We start from the raw sequence: 25,875 nt of genomic DNA on the forward strand, positions 1-25,875 counted from the left end.
ATCTTCGTAACATCCAGAATGACTAAGGGTTTTGGTGCGTGTGCTGTCGAGGAGCGTGGTTGGAGAGGGTCACCCAGCCCCTGCAAGGAAAGGGGCTGGTCCTGAGCCTCCTCGCAGACCTGGGCAGAGCCCTGACCCAGCTGATACCTGCCTGAAGTGTTTGCCTTGTGCCGATCTGCACCTCATGCCCATCCACATACCTAGCACAGCTAGGATCTGTTTACAGAGTAGTTTTGCCTTGCTTGGAGTGCTGGGTACAGCAGAAAATAGGCTTGTGGTATAACTGGGCAGATATCTTTAGTCCTAGCCAGAAAACATTTGCTCTGCTTTCCACGTTCATACCATATATCCATTCCCAGGACGCGGTGTCAGCAGCCCCCCAGCTCCCTCTTGTCCCCCTTTTGCCTGGTTGTAAAAGCATCCAACAGCCATGTTCACATTGTAGCTTGGGCTCAGCCGGAGGCAAGCCTTGACTTCTGTATCCAGAAGGATCTATTGTTATTCCTGCTTGCTCTCACCCTTCCCTCACCACCCTCCCCTAAAATTCCCACCCCTCGGCTTGCTGAATAATTTCAAGGTGCTAATTGCCCCGTGCCGCAGCTGATCCATTGATCTGGAACACAAACAGTCTCGAGGTAATTTTCTGTCTGAGCCAGTCTGGGGCTTACGCAAGTGCTGGTGTTTGTTTCCTTGTTTTTAATTTCCTGCAAAGAAAAGCTTTTGTGTTGCTCTTGACGAGATGCCTGTGCCTCTGTCTCGGTCGCGGCTGCTCCGTCAGGCCACGTGGGCCTCGAGGAAAACCGACACTAACAATCCCCGTTTCTTGGGTAATTGAAGTCTGGGGGTGGGAATTGAAAGTCCTGCTCCGTCATGTCCCTCTATCAAAACTGTTAGTCTGTTCCTTGAGGTATCAGGTGGCTTCTCTTGCCTATCTTTAGTCCTACATTTGGGACAGCCTGAGAGCAACTCACTCTTTATCCTGTTAGATAAATACTTGGAGGCAGAGGTTGCTGGGGTTGCTCATCTTTGAGGACTCAGACATCCCTTTCTGTAACAGCTAACCACAAAAAACAGCGCTGGGTAACCACTAGCTGCCGGAGAGCGCAGCACGCATCCTGCACAGCAAAGAGTTAATTTTCCTATGGCTATTGCTTCCAGCAGCCGTCAGCAGAAGCGTTGTGCCTTTGCAGGGTTTGATCCGTGGCGCGGGCGGGGGTGTTGGGATGATGTAATGTTAGCAACTCCCGGTGCTCTGATAGTAGGAGGCTGTGCAAAAATAAACTCATCTGCATTCATTTCTCTCCCCAGCTTGCATGCGCACGTTCGGTTTACCTGGAGGACTTGCTCTCATACCTTTTACATAAAATCGGTGGTTGTTTTGCTAAGCAGGGAAGAGGGCACGGTTGGGGTGGCAGCTCTGGGCAGGGAGCAGGGCAGGGGGGCAAAGGGGAGCACACAGCCCGGCGCTAGCAGGGCTGCACGCAGCAGGGTGCACCCCTCCGGGCCAGCAGCCTCCGTGAATAAAGCGCGGAATGAGCTTTGCATCCCATTTCTGGGAGCAGTCTTGTTCTAGGAGGTGTGTGTGTATAAGTAGAAATGAGTAGCAGTTGTCTACCCCTGAATCATAAGCAGATTTTGAAAAGTGAAATATAACAGAACACCTATCTCCCTCCAGAACAGCAGCCCCTTCTTACAGGGTCAGAGAAGGTGCCCATGGCTCAGACCCCTTTTTAAGAAATGCTGCAGCCCGGCTGGGTAAGAGGTGGAGGACAACTCTAAGGCGTGCGTGTAACCAGGTAGGAGAGGGGGAGATGTTTGCACCATTTGCAGTCCCAGGCTGGCTGGTAAATCCCGTCCCTCTGGCGGATCAGGCACTTTGGCAGGAGGGGAAGGTTTGCTCTCCACCAGTGCCTTGCACCATGCCTTTGGGGGGATGCTGGCTCGTGCACACTAAGCTATAGTTTTAAGGACTTCATCTGTAGAAAAGGTAGCATTTCTTGTGCTGCTGTTTCACAAGCATCTGCCTGAGCGAGTGTGTGCAGCCCTTGCACCTGCGTACTTGGCTTTCCAGAAATGGTGAAGATTGATGTCACCTCTGGAATAGTTCAGCACCTCCCAGCGAAGGAAAGATTTTCCCAGTTCAAACGAAGTACTGAAATATCCCCTCTGTCTCTCCACAAGTTCACAGATAAAGCAGGAAAGGGGAGGTAGAAAGAAAGAAACATCTCACAAACTGGAAACGGAGCTGCTGTGAATCCTTTTCCTAGCACCACCCTGTGTCACCGGAGCACCTGGCACCGGCAGGAGACAGGGACAGAGCAGAGTCTGCTCACGCTGGTCTGCGTGGCTGGCAGCCAGGAAAGGTCTTTGGGTTTTATGATGATGGGCTCAGGTGACAAGTGGCAAACAGGAGATGATCGCAGTCCTCGCAATGATGGCTTGGGTAGCCAGCACTGCCAGGTTTCTCTCTGGTTTGCCCACAGACATGCAGCTATGTCTGCACTGCCCTAAAAGTCCCTTTTAAACTGATGTAATTGTTTGGGCGGTGCTTTGGATCCATTCTGTAGTCTCAGAGTGAGATGGGAACGCCCGAAAAATGGACCTGTGTGATCGGCTTTCATTGGACACTATTGAAACCGCCTCTGGTCTGACTCAGTGGTGTGGATCCAGAACATCTCTGAGAAAGATGTCTTCTACTCCACATCTTTTAACTGGGACGGGGGGGAGGGAGGGCATTTAGAAAAACAGCTTCAAAAGTTGGAGAGCTTGACATTTGCGTGTAAAGGTGCTTGCCTTGCAGAGCCCCCCTCTAGCATTGCTGTATATCAGAGACTCACTCGAATGTTAAAAATGGTCTTTCTCATTCATTTCTCTGTCTTAGCCATGTCTGTGGCTCTGGACGTGGCCCAGGACGCGCGCAAGACTCTCACTGTGTTTCAAGTGGTGGCAGAACGTGGCCCCACAGCAGCACTTGCAGGAACAGCGATCCCTTGCACCCGCCGGGCACGCAGCTTCGCTGGGCTTTTCTTCTTGCCACAACCTTCGTTGCAGGCTCAGGCTGAGGACCACAGGCAGTCTGGGGGCTTCCAGGAGGCCAGGGAAGAATGGTTGTAGCAGCAAAATGCCTGCAAAGCCCAGTGCATTACACTCACCAGATACCAAATACCGAGCCAGGGAAGGGAGAGGGCTGGGCACGTGAGTTCATGTGGGTCTTCAGAGATTTGGGCTGGGTGCTTCTGGTGAAGCAGCCTGGGCTGCAGCAGGTCTGGTAGGTGTGCAGCAGAATGTGCCACTGCTTGGGTAGATCAGTGGTTGATGTGGGACAAGCAGAGACTCCAGGCAGTATTTCTGGCCTCTTGCAGCACCTGGAAGGCTGCAGTGCAGCACTTAGCGATTGTCGAGTCCAGCTCTCCATCGGGTCAACACAGGGGCGCTAATTCTTTCCTTGAAGATGGGGAAGCTGAGACTGGGAGGACTGTTTGCTGATTTTAAAGGAAATATGTTGTGCTTCACATGGCTGAAGATCTCTCTCCTGCAAAGGGAACTTGCATTGCAAACACATTCTTTCCCCCCTGGGAAATCCTGGCCTTTCATTAATGCAAGGGGATCCAGCTGCTCTCCAGATGCAGACCAAAGGAGTCACTTGTTTTGGTTGTAGGTTGGAGCCTAATGGAGGGAGAAAAAAGCAACTGCTTAGATTTCTGCAGCTGTTGCTGTTTTTCCTACTTCAGAGTGAAAGAGGAGGCATGGAGACCCCTCACCTTAGTGGCACAGGCACTGCTGCGGATGGCTCCGAGCGCCACGGTCCTGCGGACACAGGCGGCTTTGGGAAAACCGCATGAAATGAAAATACCAGGAGACAAATAAAGGGGAGCTGCTTCCTTTAAGTGCACCAGGACGGGTGGCCAAGTCACATCTCCTGAGCTTATTTTTGGTGCTGTTAGTGTAACACCCAGGAACCACACCACTCTGTGCTGCCAATATTTCACATAAGTGTTACAAGAGAGAAGGACTTTAGCAACTAAATACTTAATGTGGAAGGGAAACAAAGGTAAGGGAGGGGATGTGATGGGCTCAAGGTCGCCTCAGAAGCTAGTGGCAGAGTAAGGCAGGTAAGCCACGTCTGCTGTGGCCAGACCACGGCGATGGACTCACAGCATCCATCTGCAACACTGCAACCCCTTCCACTGCCCCAGCATCCCTGCGTGCGGTCTGTGCCTGGCAGGGACAGGGCACCTGTGAAACAGCCTGCAGCTCTACTTACCCCTAAGCCAGCAGCCAGCTGGGCAAGGGGCATAAAGAAGTCTGGAAGAGAGAGAGACGCTGTTGCTGCAGCCAGGAGAGGATTCATCTTGAGAACTAGCTGCTCCAGGAAACACCAGTGCTAAAATGCTGTGGGAAATCAGCAAACAGTTTCATGTTTTCCAACATGTAGTTGATAAATACTCTAATTCCCCCATATCTAAAAGAGAAATAAGCAGTGGTAATAAGAAGAAACATACTTCACTTATTTTTCTGAATATTAATGAAAGTTAGCATTATGTAGGCTCCCTAGCACCTCAGCACTTATTTTCAATTCCAAAAATCTTCCTACCTGAAGCATACTGTATTTGTCTTTTAAATATCATTGCTCCTTTCTTCCATAAAAAGCTTCCGTGAACTTGTGCAAATATTTGCTTGCTGTTCAGTGGCGATTTGGATAGTCACCAAAGCCAGGAGCACGGTTGTACAAGCGAGCTGTGTTCTGCTGGAGAACTCCCTGCTGTGGGCAGCTCCTGCTATAACTAAGTGCAAACACCTTGTCCACAGGCCCGGGGTGCAGCAGGGAGGAAGGGATGCGCATCTCCACCTTGGAAGGGCATCTATCAACATCTAGATTGTTTAGGTCAAAACCAGCAAGGCAGAGTGCTGCGGCAGGACTTTGTCTGCTGCAGTTTCTCTTTGCCACCTCGGCAGTCAGCTGCTCTTTAATTCTGGTTCTGCTTTCTAGATCTGTGTGCCAAGCGTGGGGCAGAAACGTAGCCCATACTGACAGAGGCCTGGGATGTAGAGACACGGCCCCGTCCTCGCAAGAAAAGAGCAAAGTGTTAAAATCACTCTTGCAGCCACTGGTGTTCCAGTGACCAGGACCAGCTGGGGAGCCACCAGAAGCCCTGAGGCGCTGATGTCCTCAGCAAAGGCACATCTTCTAGAACCTTTCTGTTCCCTATCTGTAGTGCCTTGATTATCTTTGAATTACATCATTTACAAGCTCTCAGCCATGCCTTCTCTTTTAACAGGTGCAGGAGATGTCTTTGCAAATATAATGGTACCTTCGTTATGATGGAGGGACGTGGGCTCGCAGCTGGCTGGGGCTGTGTGGGGCTGGTGAGCGCTGCCGGGCTATGGAGCACTCGGGTTCTGGCCGAGCCTGAGTTAAGCAACAGTGCTGGGTTGGACCTGGTGTGTGCTCAGGTGCAGGGGCATCGTGGCCTGTCTGCCCGTGTGCTTCCAGGAACACATAACATGTCTGGGCCAGAGACCCAGAGGCTGCACAGGAGCGGGTGCGTTTCTGAACAGAGCACGCTTCTTGCCTCTGCTTCTTAAAGTGAGAAAAAGTGGCAGTTTTAACCTGGCTTTTGCTGGCTTTTTGCATTCACAACAGGCTGCAGCAACAATATTCACTTTATTTTAGCTCTTCCCTGGGAATGGGCTTTTCAGGCTCCTCTGCTTGCCTGTTTTCAGGCAGCAGAGAGATCCCGAACAGCTTATGTTGGGTAAAAGTCACTGGTTTGTCTCTTCAGTCCCAGTGGTGTGCCAGGCGTATTTGATTGCTGGAACCAGCCCAAATTTCTGTCTGCACCCTTAATTGGGAAACAGGGATGGGGATGAGCAGGGGACTCCAGAGGTGTAAATAGATCAGTCAGCCACATGGCGTCATCTCTGCTCTGCACAAATGCAGTTGAAGACGTGCTGAGCAGAAGGAATAATTTTAATTAGCACGTACTCCTTCCCAAGCTCTGGAACTAGTGTAAATACATTGCCATTTCTGCTGATTTTAGTGGACTGGCTAGTAAACTTTCCAGAAAGTTGCCACCCCTCAGCATCTCCCTCCTCTCATTCCTCAAAATCCACGTAGGCTGGGGCGGTGTCAGCAGAGGTGAGGATCTCTTTGGCATCTGCTGAGAAAGGGATGTGCGTGTTCCCGGATAGGCAAAAAGAAGCAGCAGCAAACTGTCCTCATCCCGGGGCACGGACGTTGTGCCTGGGATGCCTTCTTGTAACGGCACCGTAAATGGTAAAAATACACTGACTTCTCCATCTTTGAGGATGACATCTCCAGCGCTGTCAGAAAGACTTTCCTACTTCGTGCAGATATGTGGGCAGATACGTAACCGTGGAGAAGCTGCACAGCGGTGTACCCTCCCTTTCCTACAAACTTCTTATAAAAGCCTTGCTAGAGAGCCGCTCGATTGGAGCGCCTGCAGAAGTGGTTGGTTTGTATGAGAGAGTGGATGGGGCTGGTTAGAAAAAGTAGGTACTTCACATAAAAAGTTTCCAGCTGTATTTTCAAAATATTCACGTGCCCTTGCAAATTGTTTATGGGGCCAGTGAAGCTTTGGTGGATCTGGCTGAGCTGACGCAGTCTCTCCAGTAGTTCCTGAGTTGGCTGGAAATATTCAGTATTAAATCACTTGGTGTCTCTGGTTAGAAACTATTTCTTTCTTTTTGAGAACAGGGCCTGAGGAAATGCCCCAAGTGACCTCGGTGCTCTTGGAAACAGGTTTTTGAGTCTCCCAATTTTTATAAGATAAAGGTGAGATGAATGTATTTAAAATTCCCCTCCAGTAAAGGGCTTGGAGAACTCCCTTGCTGGTGAGTAATAACGGTAGTTTCTGTCAGATGGACGTGGGACCTGGGGTCACTGTGTGTAATTCCCTGTGTATGTAATTTGTCCTATTCACATGAATAGTGTGAAATTCAAACTGGTCATTACACTGGGTAGAGTATGAATTGAAAACATGGGAAAATTGCACTGGGTATGTTCGCCCATTGTAATGTAAACCCATAAATAGCCTTTTAGATTTAGTTAATCCATAATTGAAAGAAAATCTGTAACAGCAGACAAGGACTGGTATAAGGTACATTTCATGTGAGAAATGAGGGAAGACGGCTGCATTGCTCGACGAGCTTTGGGAGCGCTCCTGGGAGGTGCGGCTTTGGGGAGAGCTGGTCCATACTGGGTGCTGTACGAGGGCTGGCTGCCCAGAGCTCGGGGAGTGAGACTTTGGCAGGCTCTGGGTGCTTGTTTTTCCTTAGAGTGCTTTCTTGCTTGCTTCCTTCTTGTTTTCTTTTTCTTACTTTCCCTCTGTCTCTCTGTCTTTTATGATCTTGATGGTGCAGAGTGAGAGACCTTTGCCTTTCAAACCTACCTTAATACCGCCAGAACAGCACTAGCAGCAACAGCTTCCTCCCTCAGTGATGAAGCAAAGATGCTCAAAGAGGCCAGAGCAAAACTTCCCAGTTCCTTCCATTCTCACCCTGTTTTCAGACACTTAAATCTTTGCCACACTCCCTCTTGGGGCAGAAATTTTCCATGCTGTTTGTCTACCTAGCGCTGATTTTTGCATTAACTGTGAAATGCTTCAGTTGTGAGATGTATATAAACCTCAGCTAAACACGTCAGCTGTTTCTTGAGAGCAAGATTCAGAAGAGGGTTTTTTGTACCCACTTTATAGATAGGAAACTGAGGCACAGAAATATTGAGGTTAAATATATAAAATGTCAAGCTGTCGTTTCCTCACTGCAGAGTGTTTGAGTTTATGAACCTAACAATGTTCTTTTGATGGTTTTGTGAGTGGGATAGTACCTAAATAGGAAAACGAGATGACAGGTTTCACAGCTTCCCTGTTGAGGGAGTTTAGAATAAAAAACCCTCAGTTTTGCATGCTCTGTTAGGAGAAAACGTCAAAAACACAGAAGCACGCAGTCAGAGATGGCGAGGTTCCCCGGCTGTGGACCCAGCCCTGCAGAGGTGCCTGGGCATCCCATCAGGAGCAAATATGGGATGCACAAAGAACAGCAATAAAAGAGACAAAAATTTGAAGTTTGATGGTCCACTGTGGTCCTGGAGAAACCTGCCGTCCCATTGCTGGTAGCGCTTGGTATCTAATGAAGATTTGGAGCTACCCGCGCTTTAAAAATTCCTGATACGGATGAGATGTCTCACTGCCGGCTCACGCCTCTGAGAGCGAGCCAGAACGCATGCTGCCGGGCAGAGGGGCAATGCTGGAGGCACCGCGCTCCTCGTGTCATGACCTGCGCTCGCAGGGCTGTCTCCTGTACCTGCCCGTGGCACCCGTCACCTCCAGTATTGCCCTCTGAAGGGGGTGGCAGCTGACCAAACCATTAGCATAAATGGAAAAATTTGCAAAAGCTGCTTGCTTGTGAGCACGTCGACCTCTTCCCAGGACGAGCTCGAGCTCGTTGGCATGCGAGATGATTTCAGCTGAATCAGAGCTGTGGGATTTTCTTCTCTTGCGCACAAAAGCATTAACTTTTTGGACCTAATCACCATGTTTCCCAACACAAAGCCAAGCGGTGTGCTTTCATCTCGCCCAGCTATTGTGCTTAGATAAGTCCCTTGGTGTGGGAGTGCTCCGAGGCGCTGGAATCAAACCGACACCAAGGACTTTCTGCCTGGCAGCCATCTCATGCTGCGCTGCAAACTGCCTGTGGGGCTTGTTTCGAATTTGTGCAGCAGCAAAAGTCTTTGCTCCTAGTTATTAAGTGCAAAGCTGGCAGCACATATGTTTTGAGGAGGAAAGTAAGGGTATTTGCAGCCTCTGAAAGGTTATGATTTGCATTGTAACATCTCCAAGATGTTTTTGCTGCCCTGGTGGGGTCCCCATGGGGGAAGCACAGCAGTGGATTGCTTCGGCTTGTCCTTGCAGCAGAGCAAAGCGAGAAACGGGGCACTCTTCAGGAATAGCCCTCGTGCCTGCAGAGTAGGGAGGACTGGGACACACAAAGCTGGGCACTGGACCAGCTTCAGAGCTCTTTCTGGATTTTAGTACACTATAGAAACTGATAAATGACATCTTTACCCTGCTTTATCCGCTTTCGCAGGGCTTTCTGAAAGTGAGAGAAAACAGTGTGCTCCATTTCCTAACATTAAAGGAATGTTTACTTAGCCTAATTTTGCAAAAGAGGTGAGGCTCAGGTGGTTATCCTCCTCGCGCTCTCCCCCACCCCCCCAAAGATTTTGAGCTCACGTGGCCAGTTTCCACAGTGCCCTCAAGGATAAAAAATTGCTAAAAAGTTTTCTGAGCAGAGACATCCAGTTCAAACACATGCACTTTGTTTAGATGTCAGGGAATCCCCACCAGCGGGTGCTGGAAACCTGCCTCAGGCATCCCGGCTCCCCGTGGGCCCGTTGATGCTTTGGCCATCGTGCGCTCGTCTCAGCAGCACCCAGCTGCAGCACCCAGCTGCAGCACCCGGTGGCCTCTCCAGCCCCTCCTCCGTGGCTGTGTGATAAAGCCGGAGAGAAGTGAGAAAGATGCCCGGGCTTTGGGTCAGGCTTTACGACCTGAGATAATCCCTCACTTTATTATAAGATGGGATTTTAAAACTGCAGAGCAATGAAAAGCTTCCACTGGGCAGTGGGAAGAGAACCCTTTAATAAACATAAAAATCCTATTAAAAATATATATACATAAACTCTGCTGCCACATAGAAGCATTGGCGACAGCTCTTCCAATTTATCATGAATTTTGCAGTTGGCAGTGCTTTTATTTTTAATGCCTGACCATTGGAGTCCTGCTATTGCAGGAGCCTTTTTCTGTATCTTTTTAATACAAGCAAGAGTCTCGCTGTCATTTCTGCAGAGGGAGGCTATAAAAGATGAAATAAGTACAGTGTAAGGGATCTAAAGCAAGAAGGCTGGTCAAAAAATCCACAGTATCTTTTAATTTCGTTATTTTTTAACATTTGGAGTTAGCTGTGGCTGCGAACATAAGTTCTATAATGATGAATTGAATGAGCAATTGGTTCATTCAGAGTACCAGAACAAATCAAGGAGTAGCACATCACCCAGAATACTCTGCTATAATGCAGAAATTTGTGTACTGAGTGAAGATAAGTGCTTAGGAGATGATCCAACATGCCACACCAAAGAAACAAACCAGCTGAGCGCCTTCATTTCTCTCCAAGCACTGCAATAAATCCATCATATATCTACAGTTTCACTTGAAAGCTAATAGGTGTGCTCGAGTGGGTATCTGATTGCCGTTAAGTTGCAACAAGGTCCACAGAAAACAGCTCACAGGGTGTTCTTTTGGAGGAAGGGAATAAGTCTCTGGTTCGCAGCACTTGGCACAGCACTGATCCAGGTATCAGTGTGGATAAGTGAGGTGTATTTCTGCTGTGGAACTGTGCATTTTCCAGTTATCCCCCCTTAACTGTAACCCTTTTATGAGAAGTTTGAACCCATTTAAATTAGGTACAGAAAGGGGAAAAAACTTCTGGTGGTGTTGTACTCGGTGCATCTTGCACGTTTTCCAGCGCTCCTCCAGAGCAGGAGGACGCTCTCCCAGTGCTTTGCCTCCAGCCGTACAGGGAGCATGAGGCTGAGGGGTGCCCGGGGTGGAAAACGGAGGCAGAAAAACGTTGTTGTTTTCCCACCGTTATGCAGACCCACGCTGTTGGGCTGACTGTTTGGTCAGGGCTGTTAAACCAGGAGATTTTCCTTCCCTGCTTTCTGTGGCCACCTTGGCTGCTTGCAAAGACCCATGAGCTGGAAGCTCATCATCTGGCCAGCATCCTCCCAAAGGTATTTTAAGAGTGCCACGTGGAGCCCCAGCTCGCAGTGCTTACAGCATTTTGTAGCGCTCCGGCGGCAGCAATTCAATCCTTATTTGGGTTTCAGCCAACGTTTGTTGTCCTCACTGGAAACGGTATTGATTATTTGAGCTCAGGAGCCAATTATGGCCAATATGATACTCACCACATCACATCCCAGGATGACGCGTGCCATGGAGGCTGCTTTGCTTCAACTGTACCTGCCAAATGGGCCAGTGAGGCTCTGGACAGACCTCTGACCTTTTAAATCACTCATGGTGTGAAGAAGCAGTTTAACTCATGCCCCAAATCTTATTTGAAACGTTTGTTGAGTTTGGTTTGAGCACGGATTGGCATTTGTTTAATATCTCCCTTGGGGGGGGTGATGTGTCCCGTGCTGTAGCCCACGTGGCATCTGTGCGACTGCTTCGTGGCGCTGCAGATTTCATGCAGCCGGGAGAATTTTGGATAAGAGAAAACTGCTGTGCCAACGGAGAGCAGTACCATGGGCTATTGGAGCCCACCAGCAATTGGTACCTAGCGTTGCGCTACCAGGCAAAACCATACGCGAGATGAGTGTTGCGCTTGGGCCATCAGGGTGATGACATCTTGCGTGGGTTGGTGGGGTTCCATGCCAGCTACCGTGGATGAAAGGACAGCTGGAGTCTGTGAGCCTCCTCTGCTTGCCAGTGATGGTTGTGGTGATGGGCAGCAAAGGATGGTTATGGAGCCTACGGGCAGCTGACCCGCTCCTGGGTGCCTGCTCCTGGCAGCAGGTCTGCAAATGTTACCCAGCAATACCACAAAAATCTGAAGGCTTCACCCCAATGCAAATTCAAAACAAAGACCCTGATTATAATAAACAAAGCCCAAGTCTCTGACCTTGTAGAGGTCCTTCTCAGCCAGAGGTGAGATGTCCCCTGTGATCAGAAGCGGGAGTGGCCCGCACTGATAAACGAGTTGCAAGAGGACCCGAGAGCCCAACAGAGATTTCTGCGCCGATCTCTCGGTGCGAGGACGGGAGATGCTGCGGTGCTGACGCTGTGGGGTGTCAGGAGCTCTGCTCTCCTGTGGGGGGAGTGGTGGAGGTGGTGGGTTTGGTGGGTTGATGCTGAAACGTGGGCAATTGCTCATTTTGCTCTTTATTTATTACCTTATTCTGCCTCACTGAGCCCGCGTTAATGTTACGTCTGGTGTTTTCAGCTCTCCTTGGCTTTACTGCATTTAACAGTTTCCTAGGCAAAGCACCTTCCCACGTGGCTTATTTGATGCTATTTAGATGAATTTGTTGAGCCTCTAGCTTGGGTTGGTTTCATTAAAATTTGGGCTGTATTTTTCCATCTGGCTGCCTAGTGGAAACAGTGTCCAAAATTGGTATTTCAGTTGCTTTCTGTATATTTTTTGCAAAGTTAATTGAATTACAAGAAGCAGGTTACTTAAGCAAATGCAATGGCCCCCGTCACACTTCATAGGGCCTGTTAAACACGTAAAACCAAACATGATCAACACTTTCCAGTAATTACAAATGCAACGGACAAATCGGCCTTCCTGCCCCCTGAGGAAGAGGTTGATGAGGTCTTCTTGGGGCAGCTCCTCCAGCAGCACTGCTGCCGGAGTGAAATGTGATAATGCCTCCGTCCACTGTGAAATACTGCATCTTCCATCACATCCCTGACCCAAAATAGTATTTAAACTGGTATTTAATGAACTGCAGCCAGGCCCACGTCACCCGTACAAAGCAGGAATATCATCTACTCTGTTTATAGAGAGGGAAATGAGTTGTAATCTTTTCTCACTGCTGGTAATGAGTCATTAGCGGACTTGGGCACATCTGGGACGTGCCCGCTGCGGGTGGGACAGGTCGGTGAGCACAGGACCCTGGAGCACGCGGAGCTGCCCGTGCATCCTGCGCAGTTACTGGGGCAGCCGCGTTGCCAGAGGCTTTTGGGGATGAGTTTGCAGAGAGGAAAGGTGTCACTTGACCTTTCTGTGATTTAGTTGCCTGGCTGCTTTAATGGCTTTGGGATGCGGGAAATGGAAGTGTAAATACCGATGACGTGCAGGTGGCCTCGCCTGCGCCTGCTCGCTCCGTGCTGCCAGGGAGCAAATACATGTCCAAAGAAGGAACACATCATCTTTTTTTTTCCCTTCTTCTTATTTATTTCACAGGCAAGGAGCAGAGGTGGGAATAAAGGAAAAAAAGACGTCAGCTGCTTATTAGATCAGCAGCAGTTGTTTTGAGCCCTAGCTTCTCCGTGCCAATTGATGTAGTAAGCTTTGTTTTGGGGGTGCTTTTCTGATGCAAAGAGTTGCCTGATCAGAAAATGGTATTTTGCTGCAATAATTTTGTGCAAGCAACTTACACTGGTCTCTCTGAAGTAACATGCTGTTGATTAATGCATAAACTTACCCACTCTCCCTGGTGTCTAGTTTTCATTCCATGTAAGCTCTGATTATTCAGTAAAAAAGAAACATTGGCCTATGAAGCTAAACATCAAAATGCAGAAGCAGAACCCTCAGTGTCCCCACTGTTTGCAGCGTGTTTGCTCAGGGTTATTTTCATGCCACACACAATTGAGGTTATTGAGGAGAGTAAAACGAACGGTATTTGTTATTCGGTTCATTTTGGGTTTTCAGCGCTGTCGTTGTCTCACAGCAGTGGTGCCTGGGGATTCAGGGGGTGTGAGGTTATGAATTTATTACATGGTGTCTGGAGCTGTACAGAAACCGCTCCCAAAGGTCTCACTGAAGGAGAAGGAAAGGATGGTGTATGGACGAGCCAGGAGTGGGTGGACAGAGTAGGAAACGTGGGTATGGAGACATGAAGTGGCTTGCCTGCAGTGCCAGGGTGCTGACTGCAAGAGCAGCAATACCGGGATTTATGTTTTCGGAATGCTGGGATGCGTCTAACCTCTAAGCAAAGCGCATAGGTTTCCGCTGGGACCTCTGCTGTGTCTTTGCTGGCTGGATCTGCATCTGGGGTCAGATTCCTTACGCCAAGTAGATTTAACTGGGATTATACATTTGTAAGTCTGGGTCTGGATCTGAACTGTTTGTTTCTATAATTTGCCAAACCAAAATCCAAAGTCCAGAGAATCGTAGAGAAGTTTATGCCTTCATTCCAGAGTCCTCGTCTGTTTTTACGGGCTGTTAATACATTAAGGTTTCTTTAAAATAGTTAATAATTTGTATGAAATGGTTTAGCTGCAGATTTTTAACTACTTAAGGACAATAGACTAGAAGCAAATGGAATGGAACTGGGGTTATTCTTAAAAAGATTTCCATTATCTTAGCATGTGAGCACCTTGTAATCTCTAGTGTATATGTTACCCCATCCATCCCTTACAGAGCTGTGCGGCTCTTGTCTTCTGCTTTAGAGATGGAGGCAGCAGCCCGCAGATGCATAGGGTACCTGCTCTGCATCTCCAAAGTCTTGGGCTGGTGCCCAGGCTGCTCTGTCCACCTCCATCTCAAGTCCAGGAGAACAAAATTTGGGTTTAGAGCAAGAAGAAGGAAACAAGAGAGACCAGAAAAGCTCGAGTGAAGTATTAGGAGAAATTGTGTGATAGAAGAGATTTGAGTTAAGTCAAAGACCTTAGGCTGTTTCCACGTGGGGAAGTCAGCAGTGCTGGTCACCAGCATCTGAGCGAATCACTGAGGCTCATGTAGTTCCCTGTGTTGTCCTTGAAAATCTGTATAGAATCATAGAATCACAGAATCGTTAAGGTTGGAAAAGACCTTTAAGATCATGGAGTCCAACCGTTAACCTATCGCTGCCAAGTCCACCACTAAACCGTGTCCTCGAGCACCGCGTCTACCCGTCTTTTAAATACCTCCAGGGATGGAGACTCAACCACTTCCCTGGGCAGCCTGGGCCAGGGCCTGAATGAATCCTGCAGCAGAAGTTGATGCAATCGGTATATCTAAAAAATGGCACAGTACCAACCTGTGAAGCAGCATGGGAAGCCCAGGAGGTTGGCTGGACAAGTGGGCTCATCTCATTCCTTGCGCTGAGGTCTGTGCTGACCACATACAGACTACACGGTGGACCTGGCGTTCTCTGCCTCTAAAACAAACCTCTGTCCTTCCCCTCTGTCTCTTTGCAGAGCTCCCTTCCTCGGAACACTTGAGTGTGGCTGATGCAACATGGCTTGCCCTCAACGTGGTGTCTGGTGGAGGTGGCTTCTCCGGCTCCCAGCCCATTGGAGTGACCAAAATTGCCAAGTCAGTAATAGCACCACTAGCTGACCAAAATATCTCAGTGTTCATGCTCTCCACCTATCAGACGGACTTCATCCTGGTAAGAGGACATGAGAGGATCAGGCAGAGTTACCTGCCACTAGAGGAGAGTTCAGTTGGGCAGTTTTAATGACATTTCTGGGAAGAAGTTGTTTGAGGAGCAGCAGAAGTACCAAAGTCTGCTTTTCCCAGAGCTCTGTGTCTTGTAGTTAGGCTCTCTGACATCTCAGGAGCTTTTCCCATGGGATGAGGCATTTGTTGGTAGGGGTTATCTGGTGTCTAACGAGAGTGCTGAGTGCACACTGCAGTCTCTCCCTTAATGAAGGCACTGGCAGCATTTCCCACCATCACTCAGACATTGGTTTTCTGAGAGTTAGAGGAACATCATGTCCGCTGCCAGGTTGGCTGATGATGGCCAAGAGGCTCCAAAGTTGTTTTGGGGATAGACAGACAAACTGTTTTTCTGTCTCACACATGTGTGTGTGCACGCACACAGGGCACGACCGCATAAGCTTTATTTCCTTAGGAAACAAGGCTGAAGAACAGGCAGTGCTGAGTTCTTGAAGGGATGCTGGAAAAGAGGTGAAACATCTCCCTCTTAAAAGTCTCCACACTCTTTCCACAGTCTTAAAAGCACTGTGGTGCTTAATCCTGCTGATATTTGCAGTGATATCACCAAATGATAGACACACATCCAGGTGGTAATTATCCTTACACACCTGCTGGATCAAGCAGGAGTGATGTGTCCACTTTCCTGTGCCCTGAGAGTACGTAACCTCCACTGCAGTGTATTCTCCTCTCTGGTGCATGCTATCACGAGCTAATCCTGTTGTCAACTTCAGGTACGTGAGCGAGACCTGCCCTTCGTGATGCACACGCTGGCTGCTGAGTTCACCATCCTCAGAGTAGTGAATGGGGAGACAGTGGCTGCCGATGACCTTGGGATAACGAATGGATTTGTCAAACCAAAACTGGGTAAGGACCAGCATGGGCTCAGCTTGCCAGGGAGTTGGTCTCCACGACACATGGGGGCGAAAGTCTGCATCCTGCCTCCCTTCAACATTATGATGAATGTTTATCCTGTTGTAAGATAATGAACTATCTTAACACATGCCTGAGTCTATCCCAGTTCAACCAAGGATTTGAGCAGGTGCTTAACTTTTTGAGTAATGCTGATGAGCTTTGCTGAATTTAAGCCTTCTAATGCTAGAGGAGACATGCCTTTTGTAGGACAGAAGGTTAAAATACAATTCATTTCAGTTGCAAAATAACATCGTCTGTAGCCCATACTTCCATGCTTCAACATTTCAAAGGAAAATGGTTTATATAAAAGCTTGTTTAAGTATTGCAGTGACTGATGCACAGAGAATACTGTTCTTCAACTTTCACACTTCAGTACCAGTCAGGATCAAGGCCACTGTCAGCCCAGGGCTGTACAGAACATTAGGATGCTTCCAGTCTAGAGGGACAAGCATCAAGCAAAGGGCACAATCAGGAAAAGGAACTACTTAAATACATGTGTTTACCTACACACCTGTGTGTAATTTTGTGCCTATAACCAAACAAAGCAGGGATCAGTTATTATGAAGTACCACTCGCCCTCATCACTTGATAACTATAGATAATCTTGTTTAAGAAAACGAGCCTTCTATGAAAAGCATGAAGGAAGGGCACAGTGAAACGCACATTGATTATGCACAGGTATGCAGTTCACTGTGTTGGTGCGTTTAATAGTTGCGTGCCTAAATACCGGCTGCTTCTCAGCTGCTGGCTGCAAGTGTGTTTGCCAAGCTGCTGTGTGTCAGCTGGTTTTTAATTTTTGTAGATGTTACGGCAAAATAGGCCCCCAGAAAGGGGGGAAAAGAGGGTGTACTGCCAGCAACCACAGTCGGAGACATGCCTTCCATAGCCCTGCCTGTTAAATGGCGGAAGCCTGAATGTGTTTCTACTTTTCAGTTTTTGTTGGCATCTCCTTTAGCTTGCCCCTTATCTCATGTGGAGGTACCCGATGGCCTGAAAGCCCCTACGAGCAGAGAGCTGACCTGTGCCCCGTGCAGGGCAGGGTACTCGGGATGATCTCACCCTACACCCCGGGGAGGACACCACAAGAGCAGGCTGTCCCCAGGCTCCTCGGTCCCCGTCTGAGAACCAGCAGGGCTTTGGGAATGAGGAACTTTCTTACAAACGCTGTCAATTTTTCCTGCAGCCGGTGCGTGGATAACACGTCTGGTGGGACGCAAACCTGCTGCAGACGTGGCTTCATAGTTGTGTGTGTCTGTGTGTGTCTCTTTCAGTTCAGAGGCCTGTCATTCATCCCCTTTCCAGTCCGAGTAATATGTTCTGCGTCACCAGCCTGGATCCAGATACCCTTCCCACTGTTGCTACACTCCTAATGGATGTCATGTTTTACTCCAATGGGTAGGTCCCGGCAGGGAGACAGGCTCCCAGGGGAGGTGTGGCCGGCATCTGGAGGCACAAATTCCCATTGCTCCTCCAGGATGCCCAGGGATCTGCTGTGGCCTTACGCTGCGGCTGTGCCCTGCACTTTGGGAGGGAGGTTTCACAGGATAGAGAGGGTTGTCCTGACAGGTGGAAGCCAATTAGGAGATTGAGGGTGCCCAAAGACATCATGTGGCTTTGGAAAGCTGAGCCTTTTCAGACTTAAGCTGAGTAGCAATGTGATCAATGTGCTGCGTATCCAGATATGGCGGGAGGATGTTTGGCTGGCTGTGCTGCTGTCCATTGGCGCCTGTGCTCCTGGCCCACAGCCTCCTGCGAGAGGACCTTGGGGCCCGGATGGGAGAGTTTGGTCAATTGTGGGGACTGGCATTTTTTTCCCATGCAAAATCAAAAAAATGAAAAGCAGTATAATGTGACTGGACTCAGTGTCACTTCCCTAAGTCAGTGTATGAATATTTCTGGTTTCACTGGCTATATCTGCTTTAAAAGCCTTCCTTTGCTCTTCTAGCCACAGTTAATGCTGTTCTCTTCTGTTTCTTCAGAGTAAAAGACTCGGTGGTGGGCAACGAAGACTCGGGCCACATTCGCTTTTTCTCCTTTTCTCTCATTGAGGGTTACATCTCCTTGGTCATGGATGTCCAGACACAGCAGAGGTGAGCTTTGGTCTTAGGGTCCAAAAAAGCACCTGGGATGTTCTCAAAGGAGCAGGAAGCAGCTTAAGCTCCTCTATGTTTATTCTTGGGAGCCTCATTGCATGGGCGTCATGTGCCTGTACACCCTGTCACTTTTCTGAGTGAAGTCTGGTGTGTTAGTTCCAGCGCCTGAATTTTGGGCTTGTCTGTCCAAGTCCCCAGTGAAATCACAAGCCGATGTAATACAGGGTTATCTCACTTCTGAAAGAGGAACACTGGAGCAAAGTGATTTTGACATTTTTACTCCATTGTTCATTAGTTGTGCTTTTAAGAGCAAAACCCCCAAAAAATATGGTGTACGTGGTTGAAGTTTTACTGCTAAAGGCCAGAAGTAGGGTGGGGATGTCAGTGATGCTGTCCTCCCGCTTTGCTTTTACACATGGCTGGGCTTGGTGCGGAGTCTCATTGTGATGATAATGTACTGAGTCATCCCTGTGCAGCGGGAGCCCAGGACTCGTTTGTCTGGCAAGGAGAAAGTCAGCTAGGGAGCAAATATCAGCCTGTTCGTGTGTGTGTGTGTGTGTGTGTGTGCTTCTGCAGCTTCACATCACAGGAGTCTCTGAGGTCTGGAGGCTAGACAGGATGCTGCACTGAGATGCAATGCATGGATTTGCTTTTGACACACAGTGCAGTGTTCGGTTTTGATTTGTGCCTGCCCTAGGGACTTGTTTTGCAGACTATTAATTGCCCTCTTGAAGGTTTCTTTGACCTTAATTGGAGTAAACCTCTGTCTGCCTTCAAGAGAGGCTAGAGGCTTGGAGCAGGAGCCTGGTGCTTGGGGAACCTGGGCAGCCAGTTCCTTCTCTGTCACAGACTGCCTGCTTGACCTCGGCCAGGTCTCTCAGCCACTGGTCTTTCCCCTGCTAAAAAATGGGGATCTCTGCAGGGATCCCAGGGACCTCCCAGGGATGGTATGGAGAAAAGCGCTGATGATGCTCAGACACAAAAACAGTGGTCATGGTTCACATTCCGAAGAGAATAGGTATGGAAACATATTCTGTCCCTAGGTGTTTCTAAATGCAGCTCAAATTAAGCCTTCAGATTAACGGTCTCAATGTTTGTAAAGCTGGGGCATGGCCTGTTTCTTAGAAATCTTTTTCCGTCCCTCTCTGGGTGCCTATGCACGCTTCCACCATCAGATGCTGATTTACCATAGGACATCTGGAGGGGCACGCAAGTGCATCTGTCCCGCTTGCCTTGAGTTTTCTCAGTTTCACTGAGCTGCTGCCGCCGCTATCGTTGGCTTCAAGCAGCGCAGGGATACAGGAACAGCAGCATCCCCGCAGGCAGAATCTGACACTGCTGTGTTTTAATTGCCACGTTTGGTGTTCCTTTTCTTTTACAGATTTCCTAATAATTTGTTGTTTACAAGTGCATCTGGCGAACTCTGGAAGATGGTGCGGATTGGTGGGCAGCCTCTTGGCTTCGGTAGGTAAACATTTGGGAGATCAGGTGGTGCACAGGTAGTCGGTCGCCTCAGGGCCTTCAAGGATGATGGAAAAATCCATCTGAGGCCGAGGCTTTTTAAAAGCCAGCAGCTTAATGTGACTTTGCAAGCTGAGATTTTCAAACAGGAGGAGCCGGACTCCTACCTAATAAGTCAGACTTCTAAATATACTTTTGAAAGTGCTACATGCTTGACAGCTCCATCTAAATGGCATTCATCTGCTGGACTTCGGAGGTAGCTACAGCTGGGTCTCTGTTGAAAGAGAAAAAGTGATCAAAAAGATGGCATGGGAATGCATTGTAGATGACTGAAATCAGTGGTCAGAAGGCACTGTTGTACTCCAGTGCAGTCCTTGGGCAACTCTGTGGCTTTAGTAGATTTACTACAGATTTATAGCAGTCCAAGTGGGAGTCCTATTCATAGACCTGTTTCACATCCAGTGCTGCAAACATTTTCTCTACTGAAAAGAATATTGGACCTAAGTAGCACAGAGCAAATGCTTCACGTCTGCAGAAGAGTTCTTGTTATTTTTATGTCCCCTGTAATTTTAAGGAGTCCAATCTGAACATGGCAACAAAGGCTTGATCTTTGGAAAACACTGGGGCTCCTTCCCATGGTCTCTGAAACAGTTACAATATACAGTCTTCAAGAACATTTCTGAAAAATGTTTGGCCGATTTTTGTATTTAATTGCAACTTCTACACCAGACAGCCAGAAGTAGCAAGAAGGAAATCTTCATGCACCTTCTCTTTATGCATCTTAGAAGCAAAATATGTAGAAATGGCATGCTATATGTCATTGATGGGACATCAGGACACCTACCAGTCCCCTAAATATGCAAAGTTTAAATATTTTAGCTTAAAATCGAGTTGAAGTGTTCGATTTGGATCAGTGAAACTCAGATTTCATCTGGAAACAATGTACCATTGATCTGCGACGAACAGGACAGATGAACCATTTAGACTAGTGTAAAATCCTGTCTCAGGGGCTGTGGTGGGCTGTGGTCCAGGAACCACGTGTCCAGGCTGACCAGCGGGTCAGCATCTCCTCTCAGAGATGTGGGGCGAGGTGTTTAGTAGCAACAACTAAAGAGAAAAATGGAGGTTAAGGGTATATGAGACTGGTTTTGGTGCTTCCTTCCTGAACGTCATTAATTGCCTTGCTTTGGACCTATGAAAATTGTTCCAGTTTGAATGTTTTGTGCCTTGGGGGATTTACATTTCTCTGTAACAAAAAGAAGGCAATAAAATCAAATGTGCAATGTATCATGGTGGCCCAAAGAGCCTGATTCTGTGAGAAAGAACACATTTTACTATAGAGATTCCTTCTGATTGGAGCCTGTGAAGACAAACTCCTCCCTGTATAGGCATGGAGCTGGTGAGAGCCAGGAGTTCTGCGAGGCTGACAGGTGCCGTTCAGACAATGACTGATTTTTATCTCCCCCACAGATGAATGTGGAATCGTCGCTCAGATTTCTGAGCCTTTGGCTGCAGCCGACATCCCAGCCTACTACATCAGTACTTTTAAGTTTGATCACGCATTGGTGAGTATCAAGACAGCTTCTTTGGAATAAGGGAGATCTTTTCTGTGGGAGAAAACTCACGATGAGAACATCATTTCCCATCTGGAGAGCTTGTTGGAGTGCCTTTGCTCTGACGTAGCCCAGCAGTTACCTCTCTCCAGCCTCCTGGCTGTCACTGCCCTGGGTCAGAGGCTCCTGAACCAAGCCCAGCCCTACCCCAAGGCAAAGCCATGTTAGGGAGTGTCATTCTTGCAAAAGGCTGGCCCCGGTCCTTAAGGACCTGCAGCAAGGGAGACTTCACAACCTCTTGGAGCAGTCTCTTCCACTGCATCACTATCTTTTATTAGCAACAGCCACAAACCCTCTCCGTTTTCCTGCAAACATAGTCGGAGGCTCCAGACTCTCAGGAGGGTGCCTTTGCGTGTGGAGAACTTCTTGAAGAGTCTCCTAATAGCAGACCCCTGCCTTCATCTCTCGCTACCTGCATGTCCCTAACCTTTGCATTTTGAGACCCATCTGTGAGTCCTCATTAGCTCTGCTGTCCCTGTATGGTCCTCCTCATGGCGTAGGCCTTTGATAAAATCGCAATAATTGGCAGCACAGCAAGGGAAGGTGATTTTGAAGCACAGAAGGGTGTTGCCATGTTTGTTCTCGTGAGTGCCCCTAAGCAGTTGCAGCACAGTCATCAGCATGAGAGTCTTGCCATTCATGCAGGGTTCTCTTCTCTTTTATACTGGTGGATATTTTACCTTCTAGGCCTACCTCTGCTCTTCCTTTGGCTGCATAGGACACCCTCAAAAATGAGGAATTTCCCTGAAAAGGGAAAATTGCTATGCCTGTAGCCACAAACAGGATGGCATTTGACTTGGAGCCCATTCCCCAAGTCCTGAGGGACGGAGTCAGTAGCCCATGTGCTAACAAAGCTAACAAAACTCAGCTGCTTTGTGCTTTTCTTTTTTTACTTCTTAAATGTGCACTTGATTGCATTGTACTTCTCCTTTCATCACTGTAAATTCACTGCTCGGGCCCTACTTTTGACCTGTAAAAGCTCCAATGAGTTCAAGGCGGGTTTTTTTCAGCTAATTACTTTGGTTTTTCACAGTTGGTGTGAACCATTTGCAGCCTATAGGTCATGTGTGTAAAGAGTAAAAGTAAATATTATTCCAGATAGCAAAGGTCAAAGTGTTATATATGTTTGTCTTATTTTCTTGAATATTAACTGTGCTGATAAGATAAGCTAATAAAACACCATTTTAAAATCAATACTGTTAGCTTTGCCTCACATTCCTACCTGTTGTTTTGGCCCCAGGTGCATGCTTTCTGTGCAGAGCACAAGGTGCAGAGTGCTTCTAGTTGTCAAGCATTATCTGGAGAGCTAAGCCCTTTCGGTTAAAATAGATATTTCACTTAAAACTTGTGCCATACAATTGTGATGACTCTGCAGGCAGCTCCGCCTTTTAAAAGTGTCTCACCCTGCTGCATCTGAGCCCAGCAGATCCCTGCCTCCGAGCAGCTGGCAGGGTAGTATTTGGGCCATGCCCTAAGGTCTGCAGATCTTCCTTACTCAAATCAGTATTTTAGCATTTTCCTTGCTACTTGCTGTTTTCTTTTTGTATGGTTTTAAAAGCCTTTTCATCTAGACCGTGCTATTCTAGCTGTGAAATCCTTCCACCATGTGGAAGGTGCATTTCAAGCCCTCCTTTGCTTGACTTTGCTCTGGGCATGGTGGCTGGGCTGTGTGCTTGCTGGCTCTAGGTTGGTTTTGTTGGCCAAGACCCAGACCTAGATTTTGTCATGTTTTCCCTAACTTTGCTACTCAGACACCTTGACTTCTAGTGACATTTCTCAAGGTCTAAGTGCATCTTGAACCCTTTCTCTACATCCTCCCTTTCTTCATTTAAGCTTGATCAGTTCTTGTCAGCAGTTTAGAGTGCTTTATAAAAGCTTGTTGTTCCCCTTGACTTGATCTTTTTTCTCCTGTGCATCTTAATGTGGTTTTTGTTGCTTAATTTTTTATTTGCCCTGGGTGTTAATACGTAGGTCTTCTTGTAATGCTATAGCTGTAGAAGTTTGCCCTGGAAATTAGGACCTGTGCTTGAGAAGAAATCCCTTTGGGAGACAATGCTGAGATGGGAACCTCCAGGTCTCCGGTGTGTCCCCGGGTGACATAAGGTGGGGCTGGAGAGAGCTGTGGTTTCCAGCTCCCTCTAGAGAGAGCAAGTGAGAAGAGTCCCTTTTCCAGTTGCTCTCCTCTCACTGCCTCATGCTCAGAGGTATCTTGCTCTTCTTCACCAGCATTTTGCATCTAATGAGGCTGAAGCTATGTCTGGGACATAGTTTGGAGCTTTACGTTTCCCTTCATGGTAGATGCTTTGATCTGCCCTCTAGCTGATGAGTGAACATGGTGCACCGGCTGCCCTGGGATAGGGATCTTTTCTAAGGGGCAGAGAGGGGTAGGGTTGCTCCACTGATGGCAAACTAGGATGCGTCCTACAAATCAAAACTGTTCATACATCTGTCCTGGAGAAAATCCAGCCCAAACGTTTGTGGTATGATTGATACCATTTCCTTGACGTTAAGGGAGTCGGGCATTTTGCAGTGAATGAAGGATCAGCCCGTTGTGTTTAAGTGAGGAGGTGGGTCCATGCAGGTCAAAGCCAGTTGGCCAGAACCGGCTGGTTCTGCTTCCTCCTGCTTCTGTACTGCGCTGAAGGAGCATATGGAGAGACCCGCTGATCATCCGCTGGGGCTGGCTAAGAAAATATGTTTTGCAAAGCTCATTCCTATGTCTTTTCTCATTATCTTGTGGAGAGGCAAAGAGTCATACAGCTTCTTCTACTGCAGTGTTCAATGTACTGGGAAAAATGATGGAGGGGAGGCAGTGGAGAGTCCTGTCTCAAAGGCCTATTCCCTGCACTGGAGGTTTGCTGAGGTTTTCTTCCTAACCCAGAAGAATTTGCTGTATGCTTCTTTTAAGATTATTTTCTTCCTTTCCCAGCTGACTTTTGTTCACACATCATCAGAGTTAGCTGCTCCTATTCCATCTTCCCACTGGAAAATGGAACATTTTTCTTGTTATTTGTCATGGGGTTTTTTCCTCAGGTTTGTTAAAAGCGTTGCAGAAAATCACAGTCCAGTTGTATTTCCACTGTCTGAGCTCTGGAGGGTGTCCAATGAATCCAGGTATTGTACTCCTGGCCAAGGACTCAAATACCTTGCAGAGGAGACAGTCCTTCCTTCAACTTATTGAACGTGAATTATTTTGGCTTCTTGCAGCAGCTCACAGATGATTTATTTTTCCCTCAGTCCCCTTTCCGCTTTCCAAGAGCTGTTAGCTACCTGTCCCCTGAGTTTCGTCTTTGAATTTGTGTAGTGGTCAAACGCCTCTTTCCTGTCTGATGGAACTTTACTTGTGATATTCTTTTCTACCGATGACAGTCGCTCTGAGATCTTTTGCATCTTCTGTTACAAGGGGTTTTTCTTGCAGTAAGTGTGAAAAGACTCCCACTAATAATTTTGTATATGGACTTCTATCCATAGACTGGATAAGACACAAGACTGGATAAGAAAGCTCAGGTGCTACACAGCACCATCTGGGACCCCCCACCACAAGCAGACTGGCAGTTCTTTTCTTCTTTTCACGCACATGTTCCTCTGTCACCCTGTCACCCGGCATGGTCTCCCCACCCACACTTACGGGTCTCAAACCTGTAGGAGGCCCCAGAGAGCCTCACGGAGCCCTTAGGCTCCATCACACAAATCCATCAGCCCCGGCACCTTGCACAAGCGAGCTCCTGATATACAAATGCTTTACCAACAAAAGGAAGGGAAAGGAGGGGAGAGGAAGAGGAGAAGGAAAGGAAAACACCAACACAGTTGTCTCCCCACCAGCAGCCACCATGCAGACAGCAAACCAGCCAGCTCTCACTTACAATGTTTGCTCCTAGGGGTACCATGGGTTAACACTTTTGAACCGGAGGGTGTCTCTTCTAGATGGAGTCCTTTCTCAGCGGAGTTCAGGTGTCCCACAGCAAAGTACCTGGCTCCTTGGGACTGTTCTGGCTTCACCTCCTGCCTCGCCTTTCCTTGTCGTCCCTCCCTGGCTTTGGCTAGAGCATGACCTTTCTTTTTGTTTTCTTGCAGGTACCTGAAGAAAATATAAATGGTGTGGTCAATGCACTCCAAGTCAGTCAAGCTGAAAAGCATTAGAAATCTTCTGAGCTGGTTCCAGATGCTTTTTATTATTATAATTATTATTATTATTATAATTATTATTATTATTATTCTTTTTTTCTCACAGTATTTCTTGAAAAATTTGATTCCAGAGAGTGACATGAAAAGAGACTGTGGAAAGTTGAGCAGAAACAGCTCCAATAAGCCTTTGTTTTAATTATTATTATTATTATTGTTATTTTATTAAATTTATGAATGAGGGGCAGGAGGAAAGGGAGTTCAGACGGTTTCCTGATGTTCAGCTCCAAGGCGAAGTGTAACCTGCCTGTGTTCTCGGTGCGGAAGGAGCTGCCCGGGGACACCCGGCTCTCCCCGAAGCGCGGCGGCGCGGATGGCCGCGTGCGCGGGCGCTTTGCCGAGAGCTTCGCAGCACAGTTGGGACGGACGGGACGCTTGCTCAGAGAGAGCCCTGAAAACCGTAAACAAAATGAAATGTGGAATTAAACAGAAAAGACGTCGCA

At 48.0% G+C, this 25,875-nt stretch overlaps 1 protein-coding gene across 1 annotated transcript in view; it reads left to right on the top strand.

Annotated features, from left to right (window-relative positions):
• Positions 1-25,406, top strand: part of CASTOR2 (cytosolic arginine sensor for mTORC1 subunit 2) — a 123,866-nt gene extending 98,460 nt beyond the window's left edge. The window contains exons 3-9 of the mRNA XM_082328153.1: positions 14,928-15,121; positions 15,903-16,035; positions 17,355-17,478; positions 18,063-18,173; positions 19,558-19,640; positions 21,108-21,202; positions 25,325-25,406. Coding sequence (XP_082184279.1) covers positions 14,928-15,121; positions 15,903-16,035; positions 17,355-17,478; positions 18,063-18,173; positions 19,558-19,640; positions 21,108-21,202; positions 25,325-25,390 — 806 coding nt within the window. The 3' untranslated portion in view covers positions 25,391-25,406. The remainder of the gene's footprint in view (positions 1-14,927; positions 15,122-15,902; positions 16,036-17,354; positions 17,479-18,062; positions 18,174-19,557; positions 19,641-21,107; positions 21,203-25,324) is intronic.
• The last annotated feature ends 469 nt before the right edge of the window (positions 25,407-25,875 follow it).

Source organism: Platalea leucorodia (genome assembly GCF_965183815.1).
Source record: "Platalea leucorodia genome assembly, chromosome: 16".
Taxonomy (NCBI): domain Eukaryota; kingdom Metazoa; phylum Chordata; class Aves; order Pelecaniformes; family Threskiornithidae; genus Platalea; species Platalea leucorodia.